Genomic DNA, 26,215 nt, shown 5'->3' with positions numbered 1-26,215 from the left:
GGTTAATCTTCACATTACTTTTTGTTCATACAGCTTGCATGGAACAGCAAAACTTAGCAGAGTTGTCAAGTATTTTGTTGGCACCTGGTGTGCTGAATGTGGCTGGGGAATAATAAATACTGCACTCCTGACATTAGCTGGGAATTGCTACTTTCTCTTATTCATCTATAATGGTAACACTATTTATCTAAGCTTATATAATGTGCATTGGTTATTCGGTTCCAATTCATTCTATAGGGCTCATAAGGTATATGGCTCCTTAATTTCAGATATCATCTAAAATATTGATAAAGTATTACTATTTTTCTTCCTATATATCTGAGATAATATAACATGACCTTTCACGATTTAATACAATATTTACGATATGTAAACAGTTTGTAAGTATTAATCACTCTACATCAGATAAAGCATGAAACGTGCTTTTCTAGGCATGCTTTTCTCACAGTTATTGCAAGTTCTTAATGAAAATGTTAATTTTGCCCTTTCCTTCTCTGAAATTCATGTTCTTCAACATGTGGTCTACTATACCTTCTAGAGTTACCTTTTTTTGTTGTTATTGTTTAACTCTTCCCTCCTTCCCAGATTTTTTTTACACAATAAGAGCTGCAAAAGGTCTTACTGGACTTTGGAACTCTGGCATGATATGGTCCTCAAGGGAACAACATCCTTGAAAAAGAATACCCTCTGTAACAGTATGACACAGGGACTGCTTTCTTCCCAAACAAAAAGCATATGGCACTCCAATAATAGACCACCTCTATGAGGGATCCTGTGCACTAAAATAAATATAATAACTTGTCAAGCATGTTGTGTAGAGCTGTAGATTTTCCTCTAGACAAACCTGGGATATCAATTAACATTGGAAAATACCTAGAGTTAATACAATGCAACCTCAGACCATCAGTAAAGAATTGAACAGCACAAAAACACAGGATGTTATTCCAAAACATAACCTCCCTATAGAGTTTGTTTGGAGACTAAACGTATCATTGACATCATAAAGGAATTGTCTATATAAGTCATCCTTTAGAATTGTACTGAAAACATGCAGCAGTGTAAAATATTTTTAGTCATGTGCACATGAAAATAAAATAGAAATGATGACAATATATACATAAATTATATGCTGGAGCATGACAATAACAATTTTGTGTGAAATTCTGTTTATATTTACAGTTATTGGAAACTTGCAAGTGGTATATTTACTTGTGAACTGTTTTTATACAATATGTTATGTAATGAATAATATTAATCTATATTTCTTTATATTTCACAACAATTTATGTATATGCTTTTACATATATTAATTTAATGTATTTTAAAATGCCCAGGTTTAGAAATATATGATTGATATTTAAAACTAAGCTTTAAAGCTTGCCTTTGTCATTAAAGTGTATCATTAAAAAATATTTTTGTCATTAAAAAAATACACTTGATGTTGGTATGTATTTAATTCAAAAGAAATAATAGTTCCTGCCAGGAATGGTTCATAATAGCTTTTCTGAAATGGAATAAAGAGTAGGACAGCAATATCCAGTGGAATGAATGGTTATCCTCTGTGGTCAGTTGGTCCAAGAAATGTCACACAACTTGTGAATGATAAGGAGCCATATATTTTGTTTTCTTGGATGATACAAATTGAAAAAGCCACAAAATGTCAGGCCCAATGAGAATATTCTGTGCAGGGGAGAATTCAGACTAATTGTTACATGCATCTTTAGGCAAACGCTGTGGCTCCATGGTACAGCCAGAGGTGGTTTTCAGCCAGTTCTGATTGGTCCTGGCAGTCCTGGAGGTAAAATTTTGACTGGTTTGGACAACCGGTAGGGAAAATTTTGACTGGCCCCACCCACATGCTCCTGCTCTTACTTCTCACCTCTCCTATATTCTGCTGTTTACTAGCTCAGTGATTCGCGTGGCAGAGTGGATTGCCGCACCTCAGCTGAGTTAAAAAACAACACAGGTCAGCAGGGAAGGGCTGTTTCTGAGCCCTGTGCATGCGCAATTCGCACGTTTGGTGTGCACACGATAGGTGCACCTGCACAGCTCACCAGCCTTGATTCAGAGGGTGGAGTTTGAGTGGTATGTTTTAAACATGATATGTGTCCAAACTTTACCCAGTGGTATGTTTTAAACATACCTCTGGGTAAAGCACATACTGATTTAAAATATCCCAAGTTCAATCCCTAGCATGCCTATATAGGGCATGGAAATATTAATGATGGGAATCCTGGATTACTATTGTTTCTCAATAATAATAATAATATGGGTAATTATTTTACTTGTATATAGAACCTTCTTTTATTCCCATCTGATGTACACTGCCAAGTCAGATTCTTCAACCAGTTTTGACCATGAACTGATGATTGGATGTTTATCTTCTATACAGAGCATATGTGGCCTATGGTGAAGAACTTTCAAAAGAAGGTTTTTCTTGATGTACATACTATTTCACAAGAAGAGTTCTCCACTCCTCTATTCATTGCAGAATACCTTATGCCACCAGACTTGAAACTCTAGACCTAGAAAACCTAGAACTATGCTGCCTTCGGTCCGATCTAAATATAATATATAAAATCATACATTGCAATGTCCTACCTGAAAATGAATACTTCAGCTTCAATCATAACAATACAAGAGCACACAATAGATACAAACTCAAGGTTAACCACACAAAACTTGATTGCAGAAAATACAACTTCAGCAACAGAGTGGTCAATATTTGGAATACTCCACCTGACTCTGTGGTTTCTTCCCCAAACACCAAAAACTTTAACCTTAGACTACTATTGACCTCATCCCTTTCCTAAGAGGTCTGTAGGGAGTGTGTATAAGTGCACTAATCGTGCCTACCGTCCCTGTCCTATTTTTTTCATTTTTCTTATAAGTATCTATCTCATGTATTCAAAACTATATTTATTCTTATACCTGTAACTTGTAGGCAATTGACAAATCAAATCAAATCAAATCAAATCAATCAATAAATAAATCTTCCTGATCCTAGAGAGTTGCCATTTAAGAAAGAAATCTAAGATGAAATTTTTATGTAGTTCTTAATTTTAAAAAAATACACCACATAATAAGCTACAGCAAACACACAGAGTAGTTCAATGAAATTTAAATACTGAAGCATTTCTGTTTGGAGAGCTGAAATGGTAGGCTATGTAAAACAGGCATCAAAATCCAAGGGAATTCCCTTGGATTATTGTGCCTGCAAGATTTAAAGTAACTAGTTTGTTCCTGAACTGTCTAAAAAGATAAGGAATCTTAGACTAATTTCTTCTTAATAACTGAGGCCACTGAAGAGGTATGGTTAGGATACATGGGTCTACAGATATTTTATTTGCCTTCTCTACAGAACATTTCCAAATTCCCTGTACATACAGATAGGATGTTTTAATTATGGTAAACAGTTACATATTTAAAGAAGTATAAGTCTGGTCCATAGAAATTATATAACATATAATACTACAAAAATCATACAAAATATAATAGTAGAACACTAAGATTAGATAAGAATTTAATTTGCTATATATAGGCATTCCTGCAATAAAGAAATTTAATGATGTGGGTGCATGCACCTAAACTAGATCTGTGCGAGCTATTTCTATTTTTATAAGCAATTATGTTCCTCCAACTTATTTTCTAATATGCAATATCTACTATACCCTAATATCAACAGTTCAACTTGAAATAAATAAATGCTTTAAAAAAAACTAATTTTACTTTGTTTAAAATACTGTAAACCTGAAACTGATATAATTCAACTATTCTAATATAATATATGAATAAGTAGATTGAAAATATTTCCATACAATCAATATATATTTAAAACAATAATGGAACACAGAAAAATCTTTATACTAAAGCAGATCCCTTGCTGAATGTAGGTTACTATTCTCTTATCTCTTACTTCTTTAGCAGCAGGTATGTAGTATTTTACATTAAAATCCTTTTTAGCCTACAGATAACACAGATTTTTGGTATGCACACCGTATGTTTTACCTGTTAAATGATGGCCTTGTTTCCTAACTAACATTTCAAGAGCAGAACAAATAATACCGTATAATATAATAGTAAATTTGTTTGTTTTAATATTCAGCCAAAACATTCCTTTTAAAGGCTGCAAACATGTTTTCCCCCACTCCAATATGTTTTAAAATGAGCACCTATTTCTTAATTATAGTGGAGAAAATATCCCCCTTTTTATTGTTTAATATGATGAAACACAGCAGAGTCTTTCCAGAACACATTAGTGCTCAAAAATTAACAGCTCATGCATTATTTTTTTATCCAAATTAAACTTTCTGTGTTGAAATTACTGCTGTATAGATTAATGCATTTTGAGATTCTATATTTTTAACTTCCTGGAATCTTAGGCAGAACTTTATGACTCAAAAACACCACATGTTAGCTATCAATGTAACCTTTTAGGGAAGGGCATTGTTCTGGGCCAAAGAGAAGCTACTTATCAGTGTGAAGAGGTCACACGCTTGCCCTTGGATCAGAGTTCACACATACAATTAATTCGTTATTAGAAAAAGTCACTGTTGGAGTTTGAACTGGGCTTTGCAGCTTCAGAGGTTATTGTCCTACCAATGACCTGAAGAATTATCCCTTTAGCTTTCTATCTGACAAATTACTTTCCCTTATGCTATTTTTTTATCAAAAGATTTCACAGGTTGCAATCTTGCAAATGTTTTTCCATTTCTTCATTTTTATTGAATTTAGTAGAAATCAACATAATTAATGCAAGTATATGCAAATTACATGCTGAATAGTAGATTTTGCAAAGCAATGGTTTTTTAAATTAAGTTTTAATAAGTTTCTTTGATGCATGAATCCAAGTCCAGAATGCAGCTAAATACAATTATAATTAATACAATCATCTATTTAAGAATTATTTTAAATAACTTGCCTGATGGTTAACAAAAATATGTCACCTTCCCAATTCTTGCCTATCATGTGTCTACCTATTCTTTTTAATAGAAATGTCAGGCATTTAATTTACAGTCTTCTGTATAATGAACTGTTTCACCAAAACAGAAAATGCCTTTGTAGTAATGGCGCTTAGGTGTACCCCTTTTCTTTCATTCATAGAGTCAAGAGTTTGGTAATCCCCATCTATTTTGCAGAGCAACGGAAAATGTAGATTGCCTTGTGTTAGCATATCATTAAAAATATGTAAGTTTATTTTCTGATAATTTAATTCACATGAGAAGGAATATATGATCGCATGCAATAGATCTCAAGTTCAATTCATAGTATTTTCCAAATTTTGAGAGAAGTTTCTAATAGATCATTCTAAAAGAAATGAATAAAAGTCATCAAATTTGAATTGAACTCTTGCCTTCTGATCATGTGATATAATATCAAATATTTTCTCATTCTCTCTTACTCATTCTAGTTTTAGGTGTATGTGTATGTGTATGTGTGTGTGTGTGTGTGTGTGTGTGTGTGTTTGTGTCTGTGTATTGAAAATATAGCTATAGAGTAAGAAGACCCTGCTTCAAAGGTATTAAAAAGTGTTTTGTTAGCTTTGGAGACCAACTCACAACTCAATTCTTTTCTAAAATAGTTTTCCAGCAAAGGATTTTGATAATTCCATATTATCTTAAATTATTTCATCAACATTTAGTACTCCAGTTACTAATAAGCATCTTTCATCCTAACTACACACATACAACTATAGAAATCTACAGAAGGATGAGAAGGCTCCTCAGTGGCCCACATCTGACCTGACCCTTTCCTAAAAGGCTAGATTAGCATAGTAATGGCCCTTTATCAGTTCTTTAAGATCTTAATTTAGATTTACATGCAATGTAAACTTAATTTGAAAGATGATTTTATTCTACCAACTGTACCTGCATATTTTGTGATAAAGCATTTTTTCTCACCGTTCTTTTGGGGAATGGGAGATGATTTTAGGTTACTAGCTATCTTGAACAGTATCTAAATATTATGGGATATAATATTCAAATAAATAAACACTATCTTTTTACCATACAAACATCAAAGATTTTTACTGAACACTGGGCATGTACAAAACTTGTTGGAGTAATGAAATACATTTCATAAAAATGAAATAATTGGCAAATGTAGAGCATATTTAAGAGACTTGTGCCATATTATCAACTAGGATTTGTAACAGAAAGCAAATGAACTTTTATTGCATGCTGGTCAAGAAAGCTAATAAATACCATGTTGATTCTGAACTGACTTGAGAGAATCAACTGATAAATGTAATGCCTTTGATAAAGCTGAATATTTTCATTTCCTTAATTCTATGAAACCGAAAAACATTTCCTCCTGAACTTAAGTTTCTGGCCTTTCAATGCCACTTTCATTTTATCAGTATTTATTTTGAAAACAAGGAAAAATCAAGGTACACTTGAAATAATTCCAATATCACTTTTGTCAGAATTTATAAATAGTACAGACATACTATGAATTAAATTTAAGGCTGTACTGATATACTAAATTTGAACATAAATCAAATGATTATTAACTGTACAACATATTTTTAGACCTATTAGACCTAAATGAATATCAGGAAAAAATATATACTTCAGAATAAAGCCACTATTAAACTAGTTTTCCAAAGAACTAAATAAATTATTTTCATGTTCTCAAATAAGCATTGCTTGATCATTCCACTTAGTCAGACAACTCTGTAAAATAAAGTAAAATAAAAAAATCTAAACTGGTTTAAATCAAGGTTATCTAGATATTTGGATTGTGTGCATCTGTAATTGAATATATATTGTTATGCTTTGCATATAAGCTTTTAAAAACTTATATGCTCCAAGACATAAGAATCAAGGAACATATATTCTTTAATAAGTTTCTGGTCAATTGTGGTTTGTATCAGAAATGTTTTATTAAATATACTGTAATATTACTCAAATAAAATACCAATATAATTGTTTAAAACTGACCCATCTGCTTGTATACATAATTAAATAATTATAACCTTGGATTTTAAATTTCTGGCAAATTTTCAATTTTATTTCCCCCCATTACATCAACGATTAGCAAAAAGAAACAGAGTATATCTGAAACTAAATGATGTTTATTTTAATCAGAATCAAAATACAGCTGGAAGGGATCTTGGAGTTTTTGTAGTCCAACCCCTTGCTCAAGCAGGAAGTCAGATGTGGGATTCAACCGGTGTTACTACCGGTTCAGTGACTAAGTTTTGACTATGTTTAGAAAACATCATCAGAAACATCGATGGCAATTAGATGGTGAACTAATTGAACAGGCTAACACCTTTAACCATTAAGCATTATGAGACTGGATCTTGGGCTTGCCATCATCAATGGAGTATAGTTAGAGCAAAAGCTCGTTTGAATTTACTGCTTAAACTAAATAATCATAGTTACCCAGGGCCCATAGCTCCATTAATTAAAGTATACAAAGCTAAGATTACCCCTATGTTCTTTTATGGAGCAGAAGTTTGGGGTCTATACTGAACCACACTACTAGAACAAACACAGTCCCAGCATTTGAGATGTATTTTGGATGTAGATCCAAGAATATCTGCTGTTGCAGTTAGAGCTGGATTGGCAATCCATACAATTTATGCACTATCCAAAATTAGAGCATATAACTACTGGCACAAAGTAAATGAAATGGAGACTGATAGACTTTCCAAATTATGCCTACTAGAGGAAATAAAATCAAAATCACAAATCTCCTAGATCACATTAACAAATTTTGTAAGAAGCTGTGGCCTTCCTGTCTCTTGCATAACAGGAGAATGATTTAAAAAAAGAGCTGGCCAAAGAATCAACGATATAGAAACACAAAATGATATAGCGATCCTTAATAAGGTGGGTAACTTGAGATGGCTAAGCAAATACAAACATACTTTTTAAATAGACAGCTATTTGAAGCTACATCTGCCAAAACATCTTAGGGTGATATTTATGCAAGCGTGATTTGAACAGTTTGACACAATGGTCAGACATGGGAGATTCCATTCTATACCCTACAATAAAAGTCTTTGCATTTGCGGAGCGGCAGAGGTAGAAGACCTGGCTCACATCCTATTTGATTGTTGCCTGTATAAGAAGGCGAGAAACAGGTACCTTGATCTCTATACCAAACAAATGAATCACTGGGACCCCCATATCAAAACAACTTACGTTATGTGTGGCCAGAATATGAAAGTAATATTTAACATAGCACAGTACTTAAGCAAAATGGTTCAGTTGAGATCTGCATATGTGGGACTGATTGGGGAAGATTGTAGGAGTGACACTAAAATATAATTTTATCATATCTTATCTATATCTTAAATTATTGTATTTTATTCCAATTTCATTTAAAATTGTATTTTATCCAATTCAATTTTAAATTGCTTTATCGAATTTTAGTAATAATTTGTTTCTGGAATTCTTCACTTCAATATGGCCCAAGGGCTAATCAATAAAGATTGAATTACAAAAATCCAGGTAGTTCTCAACTTACAACTTTATTTAGTGACTGTTCGAAGTTACACAAGCACTAAAAAAGTAACTTATGACCATTTTCACACTACCGTTGCAGCATCCCTATCAACATTCAGATCCTTGGCAGCTTGTTTGACAATTGCAATATCCTGTGGTAATGTGATCATTTTTTTGACCTTCTGAGAAGCAAAGTGAATGGGGAAGCCAGATTCACTTAACAACTTTGTTATTAATTTAATTCTGATGATTCACTTAAGAACTGTGACAAAAAGGTCATAAAATGGGGCAAAACTCACTTAACAAATGTCTCATTTACCAACAGAAAATTTGGGCTCAATTGTGGTTATAAGTTGAGGACCACCTATACAGTTGCAGTGTAGCTATTGAAATTGGAGGGAATGCTGTTCCAAAGAGGAGTGGGAAGCCAGTTGAGAACATCCAAACTTGAGTTCTCTGAAGATGACACTGGCTAAAGTAACAACCCAGAGAGAACCTTATTTTGCAAATTTAAAAGGATAGGCAGACTACACTGGAAGAACTACAAAGGGCTTTAAAGGTGGCAATCACCTCCCTGAATTGCATCCAGAAACAAAATTATAATCTGTGTAGTTCTCAACAGACGGATGTTACATGATAAATCATCTGGTGCCCATAACTACTTAAGCACTGTATTTGGACTTCTTATAGTTTTTGGTATCTTAACGTTTGTGTGGTAATCCAAATACCAGATACATAAAACCATTATTTTCTTACCTCCGCTGGGGAATTCAAAGGCAATACTGATGTTTCATTCTCTGTATTTCTTGTAGGACCATTACATGGTGAACTTGGGCCTGATCCTGGAGAACTGCTCCCAACTGATGATTCTGGAATGTTGGTAAAAGAAATAAATCTAAGTAGGATTGGTAATCAGAAAGTTTCAGCTACAACAGAAAATAAGTTGCCCACACAATGTAGTCTTTTATTCATGTTATAATTTTTCCTTACCTCATAATGTTTTCAATACACAAAACCCCACAATTTATTACTTGAGCAATATTTTCCTCCTTCCAAGAGGGGCAAGTTTCTCAGTGGTAGGCAAAATACTAAAAAAAAGTTCCTAATGAGTAAAGGAAAAGGAAGTACCTTTGGCTTCATTCTCTGCTCCCTCTGTAAGAGACCAGCATGATAGAGATACTGGACTCCCAAAGGTCAAGATAACATGTCATCAATTCATGAGGCCTGCTGCCATTCCTTGGCTGTTTGGATAAACCCCTGGAGGACTCAGTTGTGAACTGGCCTTTATATGAGCAACTAATAAAAAACAATACCTCATTTGCAGTTCAGTCAGTGAATTCTAGGGGGAAAACCAGGAATCTTCAAAACCTAAATATAGTATCTTAATGATTTTATCGTACTTTGTTTTGCTATAAAAAAGCCGTGCTTTTTTAAGATTACATGGTGAGGCCACTATATATGCCACTATTGAATAATAGATGAAAGCACCTATTAAAGTTCTTTATGTAGACAAAGAAAATATATTTTATGAGTTGATCAAAAGAATAAGAACCACACACACACATACGTGTGTGTATGTGTTTGTGTGTGTGTGTGTGTGTGTGTGTGTGTGTGTGTGTGTGTAATTACCAAAACAGAATGGTATGTTTATATATACTATTCATCTTGCAAACATAAAATGCCTTTTTTATATAAAAAGTAACAGATGCCCCATAAATACTGTCTTCAAAAATAATCTTGTTGCTAATGACCAATAGACAAACATTTGGTTCCTTTAAATTAGCTATTTACTAAGGTGTCTGAAATTATTGAGAACGGTTTCAGATATCATGCAAGCACAAACATGGTAGCTCTCTGCTATTTATTAAAGGAACCTTTAAGATCTTTTTCAGGTTTCTACACAAACTACAAAATAAAGATGCTATTTTAAAAATAAACTGTAATTAAAGTAACTTTAATAGCACAACCTTCTTTAAGACTTGCATGGAATTGTGGAAAAGTTTCAACATTTTTAAATATATACAGCTGGAGTTACTATGGCTCATTTTCACATAAATTATAAATGAATAACTTTTGTGAATAACTTTTTCTAAATCATTTTTCAAAAGTGCACAATCTTAGGATTTACTCTGATTTTAAAGATATCTTCTAAATAATGATCCTCATTAAAGAAACCAGTGGCAGAAATAATATAATATAATAAGAACTAGAGTAACCATAAAATAAATAAAGTCAAAGAAAATGAAGAAGTTAAATTGCTCCAGGGCTTTAGAATTCACAGACAGGGACCTGCCACATAACACCCCAGATTTAACTGTCGATAAGAAAGACAAAAAAGTTTGGATAGTGAATGTGGTAATATCTGGAGACAGCAGAATAGAAGAAAAAGAACTGGAGAAGATAACAAAATACAAAGATCTTCAAACAGAAATAGAATGACTGTGGCAAAAGAAGGAAAGGTAGTATCAATGTTACTACCTTTGGGTGAAATCCCAAAACAACTGGAGCACTACATGAGCACCATTGGATTAGCAAAATAGCCATCAGTCAATTGCAAAAGGCAGCTTTACTTGGAACAATTTATATTCTGAGATATCTTTAACTTATCAAACTTAACTTCTGCTTATCTCAAGTCTTTAGGAAGGACTCGATAGGTAGATAAAAATGCCAAATCCAGTCTGGATATCTGACTGACTATGTAATTAACTATAATAATAATTAAGACATGATATTTCTAGTTCATTACCTGTCATCTCAAATAATCTTTTCTTCAATGAGCAGACCATTGTTCCATCTTTCCTTCTGAGTAAAGGGCTGCTTCTTCTTTCTGTTACTTTTTGTTTTAACTTGGAGCGAACTTTCAAATTGGGTTCAGAAGCTGAGAATAAGATCACAAAATCTATCATTACAGACTACAAACCTGCGAGCTTCCTTTTTGGATCTGCTGCCTTCTCAGGTTTGCAAAGTTTGCCTACAACTTCCAACTTAGCAACATGGCCATTGAACAAAGTTATATAAATTATTAAATAATAGTAGGTTCGCATGTAAATGTCTGAACCACTATTTGAAACCATGGTTTATGTTATCTGTGTACATATATGGCTTAATGCAATAAATGATAATTCATGTAGTTTGTATTTACTCATCTTATTTCTGATTTGTTATTGTTTTCTGCTGAACCTCAATAGATCTACAAATATCAATTTTAAAAGAATAAACCACCAGCAAAATGCAAATAAGTCATGATTAGCTTGTTCTTTTGCAAAAACGCTGGCTTGATGGACTCCTAATCTTTTTTTTAAATCATAAGCAGTAGAGTTTGATTTATGAATTCTATATGTTTATATAAAACAAATGTGGTTGACATATGGTGTTTTTAATATTAAAAATTTCCTTCATCTCTCCCATTTGCCATGTAGATAGGGCTGAAGGAAAATGGAATTTAAAATCTGGAAACTCAAACTCTGATATAAAATATTGTTCAAAACTATTTATTTGTTTTATTTTACTCATTTCCCAAATGCACTGATGTTGTTTTATTATTTTTTAAGTGAAAAAGTATACTTAAGGAATATACAGTATTATGGCAATTATTACAACTGAACAAAAAAAACAGGATAAACTTAATATATCTATTCATTTTTTAAAAAATAAATATACGTCTGTCTGTCTGTCTGTCTGTCTCTCTGACATTTTATTCCTACAGGTTCTAAGTTATATACTGTATAATTATCAGCAAAAGAATTTAAACACCGTAACATTATAATCATAAACTTAACCTACCCTTTCTAACAATATCCACCACCAAGGACAGATTCTGTCTTACTATCCCCTATTGTTTGGTCAAAGAGCCAGGCAGATTTAGTGAAGGCAGTCAGAGATGGTACTCTTGAAGACATTGAGATCTCAAACCATGGAGAACTTTAAAAATGATAACCAACTCTAAATTCACCCCAAAGCTAATTGGCAAACAATGCAGTTCTTGGAGTAGATTGGGTAAATTATCCAGATTACTACATGCAGTAAAAGAGTAAACTTCCATCAATGGTCTTCAAGGAAGTTGCAAACCTCCAATGTTAAAGTAACAGAAACAAGAGTGGCATTCTTATGTGGAACATCATTCCCAGATTAGGCTAGCACTGACCCTGCTGGCCTTTCACAAGCGCTAAAAATTTGGATTTGTGCCTAGGTCTGGAGCTCCAAAAGTGGTAAATCCATCTCCTGACATTGTTGGTAGTTATTTTATGAGATTCAGCTTTCATGTGTTTTCATTATGTATTATAAGTTTTGTTTGTTTTTATCTATTTTATTATAATCTGCTCAGAGTCATGTATGTGAGATATACAGCTATATAATTCGAAGAAAAATAAATAAATAAAATGATTATGTACAATGCATTCTAATTCAGGCAAGGACAAAAGTGCTGCCCTAGCTATAATTGTGGGAAGGCTGTCCTTGTCATGGCCTCCACCTACTGTTCAATAAGTTTGAGTCCAAGAGAAACTCAAGATTGTGAATCAGCTCCATATAGGAGCACAATTTTACATGTAGAGAACCAGGATGGCCTTGAAGGAAATAAAAATTATTATATAAGAAAAGAAGCTAAAATATTCTGTACGTTTTAAGAATCAAGAAGTATTCAATGGGAGATAAGAGGAAGGAAGGTAAAATGCAATTGGAGTTGCAAAATTTGATTACTATAGCCTATCTCAAAAAAGTATAGTTCTAGTATTATAAGAACTCTATTTCCTGATATACTTTATCCCAAAAGGCTGATATCAATCTTGCAAGACTTATTGTGCTTTACCTCCTCTCCCTTTTACCTTATTTATTCCATTATTCAATTTTTATAGCCATCCATCTCAACCTAATGACTATGGGTGACTTACGATCTATAATCATATAACAATTAAAAATAGTAAAAGTATCACAAAAATAAATACATATAATAGGTGAGTTAATTAAGCAATTAATAGTAAATCCAAGAAAGAGAGTCCTAACACATTCTAGGCCTAGGAACATATACAAAATTTTAAAGTGTTATGAAAGGCCAACAGGGTTTGGACCATTCTAATCTCCAATGGGAGGATATTCCACAAAATAGGATCTATGATAGAGAAGGTCCATCTTCTAGTTCCTGCCAGTCAACTCTCTGGATGATAGGATGTGCAGCATACCCAATCTTCTGGATCAAATTGGATGGATAGAGATTCTTGGGAAAAGATGATTTCTCAGGTAACATAGTCCCAAGCCCAAGTAGGGCTTTAAAGATGATAACCAGCACCTTGAATTGGATCTAGAAACACACTGTAGCCTTTGCAGCTCATTTAGTAGGGTGTTACTTTTGCTATATATCCAGCATAATTTACTACCCACACATTCTACACCAGTTTATAGCTCAGTGAATCAGGAGAATCCTACCTGAATCTCTTCCAAACACTACCTTTTCCTCAAGATGATCTCCTTGATTCTCCACATAACCTACAGATGGAACATATTCAGATTGATAAGGCCTTTGGATTCACAACTATTCCAGGCTATTAGTGTCAGTACAGGTGTGGAGCTCGCTATCTTCAACATACTGATGTTACCTCACTCTGTATTAATGAATGGCCTAATGCAGCAGCTTCATGTAAATGTTGAATGCAGGGCATCCTTATAATGGGAAATCTGAGCATGTGATCTCTTCCCAGAAACATGTTGTTTTTCCAGATACATACTTGTTTGCTGTTGACTACTCAGAAAGAATGATAACTACTGTAAAACAATGTCCCACATTTTCAACCCTGAAAAATGTCCAATTACCATGCCCCAAAGTTCAACAAAACCAGGACAGTCACAGTTCTCCATTTCAGCCTTGCCAGAGATAAACTAGCAAAGCAACCATAGCCAGGTGTGAATCTCAACTAATATGGCAATAGATAAATCATCCTCTCTAGAATTCTCTGTAGTTATAGGACCACCACCTAGTTTGACTTCAGAACATAAAAATCTAAAATATGTGGGTTTCTTAAGGAAAGTTGGGACTGTTTTGGAAGATGAATTGGAAAATTCAAAGTCATCTTCAGTACAGAATATAGTAACCAACTGCTAATGGGTTAGAGCCATTTAGTTGGTTTACCTCACTCTTGTTGGCATTGTGTTGGGTACTTTTTCCAGGTCAAATTCGAGTGCTATTTTTCACATATAAAACATTTTCACATTTCCTCCAGTACCATCTGGTCTGAACAGAATTTTCCCATCTAGTGTGGCTTACTCAGGAGTTGTTCCACATTCTCATCTTCAGAAAGCTAGAAATATGGAATAGAAGAAGCAAGCATTTTCCAACCCTATTCTAGTCCTGTGGAAAGTTTGCCATCTAATGTTTGGAGACATCTCATGCTCCTATCTTTTAGAAAGGCAACATAGACCCTATTCTTTCACCATTCCTGGGGACAGTGGTGGCATCATTAAACTTTATACTCTAACATGTATTTTAACAAGTGAAAAGCAATTCTAAAAGAGTGGCATTATGAAAATGTTTTAGTCCAGCCCACTTATTTAATCCAACTCTTCTTATTTTGGGGAATTCATTCCCCAATTTGTTATTTAAAGAATAAGCCTGACCTTTGGCTTGAAAAAATATATAGAAAGCATGAGTATTATTCTGTTGATGGAAATTTCCTTTCACTTTGAGGAGTATGCTTCTAAGGATTATAAATAGGTAAGTCAAGCGGGTAAAGATGCCCTTACCATTTTTAAGGAAGGCCAGAATTTGTCAGGCCTAGCCCAAGAGTAACCTTCAAGAAATCCAACTAAAGTTCAATTTTTTTATTCGCTTACACCACATGGACAGAATCTTACCAGATTAAACCTATGCTACCCTCATCTCACAGATATGTCCTGGAAGATTCTAGAGAGTGGCTCTTCTAAAATTCTTCCTCTTAACATGATCAAGCTCCAGACTATGCTGAAACTTGTCCTCTTTGGAATGTGTTCCTTCCTTCCTTGGAATCTATTGCATTAGGCTTGTTCATCAAAATTTGCTATGATTGTGATTTTCTCTTCTAGAGCATCTATACTTCCAATTTATGTATAGAGAAAAGACTAGGGATAAAGATTGGAAATAAACAGCATTCATATGGATGACTGTGGTGATACCTACTGTTCTATAATTATCTATTTTATGATTACTGGAGACTCAATTGTGAGAATAAGGAAGACTCTTAAGTAAAGTGACTTTTGACTTTTGGAAAGCTTCCTGGACTATCTAAATGGAACTGATTGAATAATCCTGAGATATAAAGAACTATGATTATTGTACTTTCTGAGGAGCAACATTGGGATTGAATATATTGGACTATTGCACAAGAGTGGGACTTACTAAAATAAGACAAGATGCTCCATCAGGGTGAGATGAGTGAAATTTCAAAAGAAATGGCATTGATGTTTCAAAGCATTAAAGACACCATGACAAAGAATCAGAGGGAGATGAAGAACCTATTGCATGGCATAAATGAGAAAATAGAAAATACCCTACAACTTATATGAATGAAGATCAAAAAGTCCGGGAAAGAGAGGAAACAACAGAAAGAATGGAGGAAAAGATAGAACAGACAAATCAGCAAATAAAAAAGGAAGATGAGAAGAAGAAGACAATAAAGATAATGGTGACTGATGAAACAAATGAAGGGAAAAGTACTTTAAGAGATTTAAAAATGGATTTGGATAAGTAAGAAGATACTTTTGAAAGGAAGATAGGAACTTCGGTAGACACTCTGGAGGCCTGACAGCATAGTGGGATAGAGATGGGAGAGATATTTAGATTGAATAGTAAAGACACAGAGGTAGATAGAGACAAAGATCCAAGAGAGGAGTATCGGAGGCAAGCTAAAAAACAAATAAGAATTGAAATATTAAAACTGACAAGAGATGATGGATAGAAAGGAAATATTTTTAATATAATGTTTGGCCTGATTAAAAGCTAGAATAGAGGTAGAAGTAAGAATACAAACTTTTCAGACTTCTGGTTGACCTAGTGGCGAGAATGGCTGGAAAATAGTGGAGCTCCACCAGGCTCTATGAAATGCAGCCAACTGCTTGCTGGGGGACCCTACAGGATTAAGCTTCTCTGGAGGGGTGGTGAAGAAAGGAGAGGCTCTTTGTTGATCATGAGGAAACCTCAATTTCCTTGTTGATCTGAAGAAAGCTCTTCCGAATGGCAGCAGGGATGATGGCCATTTTGGTCTGTCCCAAGCTGGGACAACCAGGACACTAAGATCTCATGCTGTAGTAGTGCGTGGACAGTGAAACCAGGAGAGTTAACTTCCAACTGTTACCTTAGAGATTTAACCCAAGTTAAAAATTCCAAAATGGTCCTCCAAACGTTAAGAAAGCAGCAATTGGATTTATGGTGAAAGATCAAACACCAAAAACTAAAGAAGATTAAAGACTTAGAAGTAAAAGAAAAATCTAAAGGATAAGTTAAAATATAGAAAGCTGGAAAAGCTGAATAACATTATGAAAAGTGATTATTAGAAGAAATTGCTTTTCTAAATTCTATTTCTACCCCCGAAAATCAGCTGTTTTTGACTTTATTTACTCTGTTGAATGCTGGAATTGGGAGTGAGGGAGCCATCTATTGAGGAAGAAGATTACTGCAACATGTGAAAGGAATGTGTTGAAAAGAGAGAAAGTAAACAATACTTGGAGGGCTACTTGACCTTGGCTTTATCTTAGTCAGTGATCTGGATGCTGGGAAATATTTACTGAGCTTTTTGAAGATCCTTAAGGCTAACTAAACTAAACACTAAAACTTTATTTGAACTGGGCACTGAAAAGTGGATTTGAAAGATCTGAAGAAACCTAGTGGATTAAATTGGATTTGGATTATTAACATCATGTGGCAGATTATCCTACGAAGCAAAAGAAGAAAAGCGATAGAAAGAAAAGATAAATAAGACTTTAAAATCTGGACAATTGGGAAGTGTAAACTAGAAATTATAAAGACTGAAAAGCACCACCTTATAGCATTTAAGTACTAGAAATTTAGAGGATTTGGAGAAATAATTCTGGGATTGACTAAATTTTATTAATAATTGATTTTTAAAGTTTTTAGATATTGGCATATTGGAATATTAGAGATATGTTAACTTAGTACAATATGACCCAGCAGGAGACAATAAAGTTTTATAAAGAAATGTTAGAAATAGCAACAAAGAATTATAAGGAGTTGATGGGAATATTTAAATTCCCATTATGTATTTAAATATATAAAGATCTGAAAGTAGAAGGCCCTCAACAAATTGTGGCAAAAGATGAATATAATACACAGCAGATAGAAATTAGGAGTGGCGGAGGAGACAAAGCAAAATAAATTGCAAGAAGATTAAAACACTGAAAAAATATAACAATAAATACTAAAAATCAAATAGATAATCCCTCAAGAGCTTACAGTAGAATAGAGAGAGAAAAAGAAGACATACTAAAAATAATGAAAAGGTTATGGATGGATATTCAAAAGATGCAACAGAAGGGGATAAAGGGTAAGGCAGAGGGAACAATCAGTTTGTGTAAAAATGCTAGAAAGACATATAGGATTCCAAGAGAGAAATATAAAAGAATCACCAAAAATCAATAAATGATAAAATTCTAAAAATGCTCAGAGATGATTGATAGAGACATAATATTTTGCATTACATTAAAAACCAATAGAAATAAGTGGAAAGTTTAAATTGGGAAAGTAGTAGCACATATATAGATATATAATTTATTATAACCATAAATATTTTGAGATTATGGGGTGGAAGACTATGAGTAGGTATATTTAAATGTACTATGATTAAAAGGGTGCAAAAAATATACTGAAATATATGGATTTCAAGGATTATAAATTCAGGATATTTAGACATAATTTTGGGGACTTAAAGAGATATAATTTCAGGATTGATCTTATTAACTATTGGCTATATTGGTGCTTACACAAAATTGAGATATTGAAAATGTGGTTGAACACTGAGTGATATTTATAATATTAAAATATTAGTGACTCAACGGGTTAATAAATATATTGTATGAAGAAATGTTATTGACGTTTAGATATATTTTTGGAGAAAATGATAAATCATAAAGAAAGAACAGCATTGTTTAAAGATAACGAGGTGATTACAGAAAAACCCCAACAAACAAAAAATAAAGAAGTAAGTAAAAGTACAAATAAGGCAAAATAGTATAATATATATTGATACATAAAAGATTATATTATAATTATAATGAACATATCAAGGTTAGAAGTTGGAAGATAAAAACTCTGTATATGTAATTGTATTATTATGTTAGCATTGTATGGAAAATATATTAACCCAGTCATTACACTATTCACAAAAAAATGTTGGTTGTTAAAGAAAAGCCACAAATAAAACAAATACCAAAAAAAAAAAAGAAAGAAAACATACTTTTATATAAAGCAATAGCTAGATGGAAAGATTAGAGGCTAAAAGATGGTATTATTGCAGTATGTATGTTTGACTGGCACTAGAATGGCACATTGAAACACTGAATAACTAAATAATGAAGGATTATATCTCAATATAAACATGTGCATTAACACTAGTATTAATAATGGTGGCTTGACTATAAGCTAGAATAGAGGTAGAAATAAGAAGGGGGAATATTGGCATACACATATTTTATATATTAGAATAAAAGCAATAATTAGATTGAAAGATTAGAAGCTGAAAGATATCATTACTATGCATGCTCAAATAATACTGTGATTGGCATTAAAATGGAACATTAAAGCATTGAATAACTACTTTAAAACAAACATGTATATTAATACAAGGATTAAATACGATTGACTAATGTAACAAATATTATTAACATTATTATTGCTATTTGTATCAAACTGAATGATACCCAGATGCCACACTGTTCATCTATTGATGTTGATGTATATTTAAAAAAAAGGATTAGGGCGAAATATCTAGAAATAAATGGATAAATAAATTGTCTATTTCTTATTAAAATAATGTGTTATTTGAAAAATTATTTTAAGAAATCAATATTTAAATTCCTCTTCAATTATGAAGGACTCTGGTGACATTAAGTAAATCATTAGCATTGTTACAGGGATAACACAGGAAGAATCCTGTATGATAATTTGAATTGCCAGGAACAAATGAACATCTATATATTTTAAGACAAAAATGACAATGTTAATCTGTTTTTGCCTCCCCATAGAATTTAATTAAAATAAAATTACTTTATGATTTGGATTTTTAATCTGAATTATTAAATAAGTTTGACTTAATTAGCTTCATGCATAGCATAAACTTCCATCTGGTAGAGTAATTTTACAGACTTAATTGTATATCACTATAAGTCAATCGGACACTGAGGAAAACTATTGAAAAGCTATTTCCTTTCCTTTGGAAGAGAATTATGTACAATTTCAGCATGATTTGCATTGCTAACACTGAAAGCCAACTGGGAGGAATCACTCTCATTTATATTACTTTCCCATGAGAAAATCAAGAAAGACTATAAAACTAGTGCCATTATTCAAAAAGAGCTCCAACATACTGAGTCTGAGCACATATTTAATATAAATTTTTCCTTAACTTGGAAGAGATCCTTTATCAATAACCGACAGAATCTGCTTTAGAAGTCTTGATATATAGCCATAACTAAGAGGGACAGCTTTGTGATCTCATCTAAGATGAGAGTTTGTGCTGTATATACTAGAAATGCCATTCCATGTACAAATTCTTACAGTAGCAAAGGGGTTCTGCTTTATTTGTGTGAGGCTCTACAAGATTCCCTCCTTACCGATTTCTGTTACTAGAGATCTACAGTATCCCATTACTTTATCAGACTGTCAGACTGTGGCTTCCTTAAAAAGGGAAGAAAATGTTTAAATATCAAGCAACTTCACAATTATTGGAGCCTAATATTTTGAGGATTTTTTTTTCATAAGGTGAGTGATATGATTAATAAATGAGGAGTTTGCTTGATATGAAACAACTAAATATTGTACAAGCATTGAACTAAGATAGTTGCAATTACAACTTTGCCTTCATTCATGCAGAATGGAAATGTATGCATTTGATTCTCAATTCTGAAATATTTCACAAGGTGTTTGAAAAAAGAAAAGTCTTTTAATATCACTATCACTTTCAATATATCTATCAGTTTAATATCAATTTTAGATTGCAGTTTGGGCTCCATTGTGTGGTCTACTTGAATTGCTCCATTATAGACAAGACATAAAACTGTCTGGCAGCATTACTGGAAAGTTCCAAATTGGAGACAGTTGCCCTAATCTATTGTATTACTTATTTATAAAAAAAAAGTATTCTTATAAAAAGTTCTAATCAATTAAATTTAATAATTAATAATCAATTTATAAAAGTTCAATAAGTGAACTACATACTATTCTATACCTGAAGGGTAGCTTTGATGCAATATTGAAATTTTGATAAAATATTTTTTTAAAATCTGATGTCATACTTGGGGACAATTTGAATTTCATCAATCTATTTTGTCCAGTGATTCATTTCTTCCTCTACACCTTAATTTATCTGCAATCTCACTACTGTCTACGCTGATTAACTTCAAAGATGGAGTCACCTGATGCTTACTGAGCATTTTTGCATTCACAGAATCTATTTACTCCAACTAAGTTTCAGTTTATTTAGAAGTAGTCTGGAGATAACTTATTTCCCCAAGTTGATTCCCTATCTTTCAATTCAGTTATATAACAGAACTTCTTTTTCTACCATACAGACAGTTCACGTGTAGGCAACATTTGCAAACCATCAATTTTGCCTTCTTGGTTACAATTGCCAATCATACAGAGCAAATAAGAGAATCAATAGCCAAACTTTTAAAATAATAGACATTTCAACTAATACATTCTGCTTTGAATTTGTAATCATGTAATTTGAAATGCATAGTTAGAGGTAAGAACAGGGATTCCTTGTTTTCTCAGACAAAACAAAACCTAATGCTGATGAAGCAACTTCTTCAAAATTAGATGAAAAGCCTATACTTTTCATCTATTGCCTGAATCAGAAACAAGTGACACTCACCATTCATAGCTCAAATAAAAGGATAAAGAGGAAAAATCCACTCTTGTGACAAAGGTCAAACATTTGCCAAAAAAGAACCTGCTTCTCTCTTTCCTCCTTACTCTTTGAATGTTTCATGGGACAGCTTTGTCAGGAATGGTCCCATGAGGATGCAGTAGGCTCCAGAATGTCCCCTTTGCCTAAGGGATGCCCTGTAGCCACCCTGATCAGTTTAGGGTCATTTCACTTGTGTCATCCCAGTTCCGGTTGTTTTTCCTCTAAAACTGTCAAGTACTTATTAGAAGCTGAATGTGAATATGTTGCTGCGGGCTGAAATTAGTCCCCCGTCAATTTAGTATTAGTCTATTACTTAAACAAAATCTATGTAGAATGGCAACCAAATGATAAACTTGTGATGGAAAAATATTATTTTCGTTAAAAAGTAGTTACTATGCTAACATTTTGCACACAACTGCATTGATTACAGAAGTAGCCAAAATGAAATGACTTCATTCTCCTTTTCTCTCACCCCTGGGTTTTTAAAAAGAATCTTATAGTTGTGTATTCTCTCTGCAGCTGACGTGCAGTGTGCCCAAATATTTGGAATAATGTATAGAAAACATCTGTTTTTAATTATGCTGTAGCTCATATATAGACAATGAGAATTGAATTAAAGAATATTTTGAAACCCCCATGGAGATATAAGAGTATTAACAGCTGCAATACAGAACAATACTGTTAAAAAGTTTGAAAATGTTTAACTTTACCAATCAACAGTGTTATACCTCTTAAATATTGATAATGCCTTTCAAAGGAATTTTTTAAAATGGGAAAGCAAATGACAAACACAAACACACACACACACCCCTAACATTTTAAAGGATCACCATATTAGAATAAGGGGAAAAATAATAAAAAGGTTTCGGGAAGTCCTTTTAATTCTTTATATTTTTGTATATGTAAAGTATTGTTAAAAAGAGAATTCTAAAAAGAATTTCAAAACAGCTATTTAGTTTGGACATTAAACTTTTAACTGAACAGTTTATAAATCTACCAGAAAAATATTTTTTTAAGAAAATGGAAATATCCATGAACATGATACCTCTTTCAGAAATGATTTTTAAATTCTTTTGGATCTTGCACTTATGCAAGAATGGCGCCTCTCTGCTTTTCCTTAAAGCAGCCACTTTTTTTTTCAGGCTTACTCATCAGCTTTAAAAAAGATCCTCATATTTTAGGAATAGCTTTAATGAGTTGACTTCTGAAAACCAAAACATACTTTTTTTCAAGTTTATGCTGAAACATTGCTTGAATTTAATAGCACAGAGGTGCTGTTCAAAGCATCTCTTCCATCATTCCATCACCATGGCTACATGCTTTCTACAGTTTTTTTTAATTTTTATTGATTTATTTGATAAGTCAATCGCTTACAAGATAATAGGTATAAGTATAAACAGTTATGAATACAGGAAATGGTTACATATAAAAATAAATAAAAAGAAACAATAGGACAGGGACGATAGGCACGTTGGTGCGCTTATGCACGTCCCCTACAGACCTCTTAGGAAAGGGGTGAGGTCAATAGTAGACAGTCTAAGGTTAAAGTTTTGGGGGTTTGGGGAAGAAACCACAGAGTCAGGTAGAGTATTCCAGACATTGACCACTCTGCTGCTGAAGTCTTATTTCCTGCAATTAAGTTTGGTGCAGTTAACCTTGAGTTTGTATCTATTGTGTGCTCTTGTATTATTATGGTTGAAGCTGAATTATTCATTGACAGGTAGGACATTGCAATGTATGATTTTATATACTATACTTAGATTGGACCAAAGGTGGTGTAGTTCTAGGTTTTCTAGGTCTAGAATTTTAAGTCTGGTGGCATAAGGTATTCTGCAACAAGTATTAGAGTGGAGAACTTTTCTTGTGAAATATTTCTGGACTTTCCCAACTGTGTTAATATCAGACACGTAATGTGGGTTCCGGACTGATGAGCTGTATTCAAGTATTGGTCTAGCAAATGTTTTGTATACTCTAGTTAGTAGTGTGATATTACCAGAGAAAAAGCTATGTAGGATTAGGTTAACAACTGTTAATGCCTTTTTGGCTATGTAGTTAGAATGGGCTCTAGCACTTAGATCATTAGAGATGAGTACTCCAAGATCCTTGACAGAGTTTGGATCATCAACAAGGTCTTGAATATTCAGCTTCTATTTTATTTTCTGATTTTTGTTGCCAATATGTAAGACAAAGCATTTATATGTTGAGATTGAAGTTGCCATTTGTTTGACCATTCTGAAACATAGTTGAGGTCTTTTTGAAGGGTAACAGTATTTTCTGTGGTGTTGAATAGCTTTACATCATCAGCAAATAGAACACAGTTGCTCTTAATATGATCACAGAGGTTATTTATGTAGATTATAAAGAGAGTTGGTCCTAGAACACTGCCTTGGGGACACCACTGTTGACAGGTACAGAATTTGATAGGACACTCCAAATTTTGACTATTTGTTGTCAGTTTGACAGGAATGCTTCTATCCAGTTATGCAGGTGTCCAGAAATACCGTAAGATTTTAGTTTTAGTAGTAGTTTGTCATGTACCACTGAACCAAAGGCTTTACAAAGTCTATGTAGATTGCGTTTATTGCTTTGCCCTGATTGAGTTGTATAACCATGTTTTTGCAGTGTAAGAGTTGCAGATTACAGGATAGTTTTTTTCTGAAATCAAATTGTTCAATCTATGCCTGTAACTATTAATTTAAAATGTAGTAGATTTTTAACATAACATATTGAATTATCCATTCATTCATATACTTTATTGCAAAACCCCTCTAAATCATAAGCACCAAGATTTTTCAACTGTAATCATTTTTCAATGATTACATGATTAGTGGCTGTAGTAGGTGTGTCAAACTCAAGGCCCATGGGCTGGATCCAGCCATGGGTACTTAGATTTGGCCCATGGGGCCGCCCTGGGAACAGCAAATGACCAGCCTGCAGTGTCTCTGTCAGAGAAAACGGAACTCAGGAGGGCCACAGACAGGGCCCATTTTCAGTGGCTTCCTGAAGCTCTCTGCCAGCAAAAACAGAGCTCCGGGGAGCTCCGATTTCGCTGGCAGAGGGATAGCAAAACACACTAAAAATAAAACAAAAGAAGAATGTTTCCCTTTTGCATTTGAGCATGCAAGAAGGGACAGGAAAGGAGAAAGGGAAAGAGGAAAGAGAAAGAAAAAGAAAAAAGGGAAGATGGGAAGAGAGCATGGAAGGAAAAATAAGGAAAGAGAGGACGGAAGATGGAAGGAAACAGAAGAAAAGGCAGGCAGGCAGGAAGGAAGGGAGATTATAATGAGAATGAGGGAGGGTCTGAAGGAAGTCCTGCCTTGGCCAACACAGATGCTCCCAACATGAGTGACGCTGAGCTGGCTATGCCCACCCTGGCCTCTGACGTCAACCACAATCCTGAAGCAGCCCTCAATAAAATCAAGTTTGACACTCCTGGGCTATAGTATTTTCAAAAGAATCATGCAGAGTGAGGGGTAATAATGAACATGAATTCTAGACCTCTTTGGCATGAAAGCCAATTGGTTAACTTTGTGCCATTCACGCTTTCTCAGCCCAACTCACAAGATTATTTTTTGTGGGAAAAATAGAAGGATGATGGGAATATTAGGCTTTTTTGCTGCCTTGACCTGACCAAACCATCTATTTAAAAAGTTAGGATAAAATATCATCACCATCCTCCTCCTCCTCCACCAGCACCAGAATATCCTCCACTCATATAATCATAATCAGCAACTGTTGTGAAATGAAAACAAGATTTCCATTTAGCATATATAATTATGTCTTAGCCAACCTCAAAGTATTACATATTATGATTAGATCAAGGTTCATTTGGTTACAGAATAAAATTGTCATTTAAAATCATTTTTAATATGCTCACCAGTTTTGCGGAGTGGAAAGTCATCCTTGGCATCTTGTGCTCCCGGCAATGTGTATTTATATGAAGGAGATGTACCACAAAGAGGAGGAGAAGCTTGATCCAGTGAGGTATGGTGGGCAGCCCTATGAAAAAGTAGTTATCATTGATTAGTATTACTTATGAATCTACAAATTAGAAATGATTTTGCTGTATCATATCCTCAAAATGTCCAGACACCTAACACTCTCCCAACAATTCAGGAGATATAAGTCTAGAGATCTGTCCTCTGGAAAAAGCAAGTTCCTGCTACCTGATTTTAATTTAATTTAATTTAATTTTTAATTTTTATTTCTTTAAATACATCTTTGGGTGAACAGTGTGGTTACAGGTCTTTAACATTTTAAAGTAAACATGACCCTAATTATATATTCCAACTATTAACTTTCTTATTTGATTTCATATTATTGCCTATTACCCATTTTTTCTGATTATAATTTTATTGCTTTGTCTTTTTCAAATCAAAGAGTGCATCAAAAGAGGAAGACATCTATAAACCTTTTAAATTTTACCAGAAGGAATAAGACTGTCTAAAGGGAGTAGCAGCCTTTTGCTTTGTGTTTCCCTGAAGATAAGATCCATCCAGAAAATAAGTCCAAGAATGAGTTTTAGTGTGTGCTTAATATAAGCCCTACCCCCAAAATAAGTCCTAGTTAAGAGCCTGCCCACTCCATTGGAAGTTGGATTGCTTCAGCTGCGAGGAACCTGGCCTATGGTTTCCATCGCCCAGGCTTCCTGAA

General features: G+C 33.6%; 1 protein-coding gene across 4 annotated transcripts in view; it reads right to left on the bottom strand.

The window, feature by feature from the left end:
• The window catches only part of HDAC9 (histone deacetylase 9), a 455,657-nt gene that overhangs the window by 215,888 nt on the left and 213,554 nt on the right, over nt 1–26,215 (bottom strand). For 2 of the 4 annotated variants that reach the window (XM_087917383.1, XM_087917384.1), the window contains exons 7-10: nt 25,440–25,561; nt 13,878–13,937; nt 11,203–11,334; nt 9,213–9,325 (exon numbers count right to left, since the gene is read on the bottom strand). In XM_087917383.1, the coding sequence (XP_087773509.1) occupies nt 9,213–9,325; nt 11,203–11,334; nt 13,878–13,937; nt 25,440–25,561 (427 nt within the window). The remainder of the gene's footprint in view (nt 1–9,212; nt 9,326–11,202; nt 11,335–13,877; nt 13,938–25,439; nt 25,562–26,215) is intronic. The other 2 variants (XM_087917385.1, XM_026706375.2) reach the window with 2 other exon arrangements.

This window comes from Pseudonaja textilis, chromosome Z (assembly GCF_049901715.1).
Source record: "Pseudonaja textilis isolate UNSWEBS1 chromosome Z, rPseTex1.2, whole genome shotgun sequence".
NCBI classification, from domain to species: Eukaryota; Metazoa; Chordata; class Lepidosauria; order Squamata; family Elapidae; genus Pseudonaja; species Pseudonaja textilis.
The sequence above is the reverse complement of the archived record's forward strand: the minus strand, read 5'-3'. Positions and strand labels throughout refer to the sequence as shown.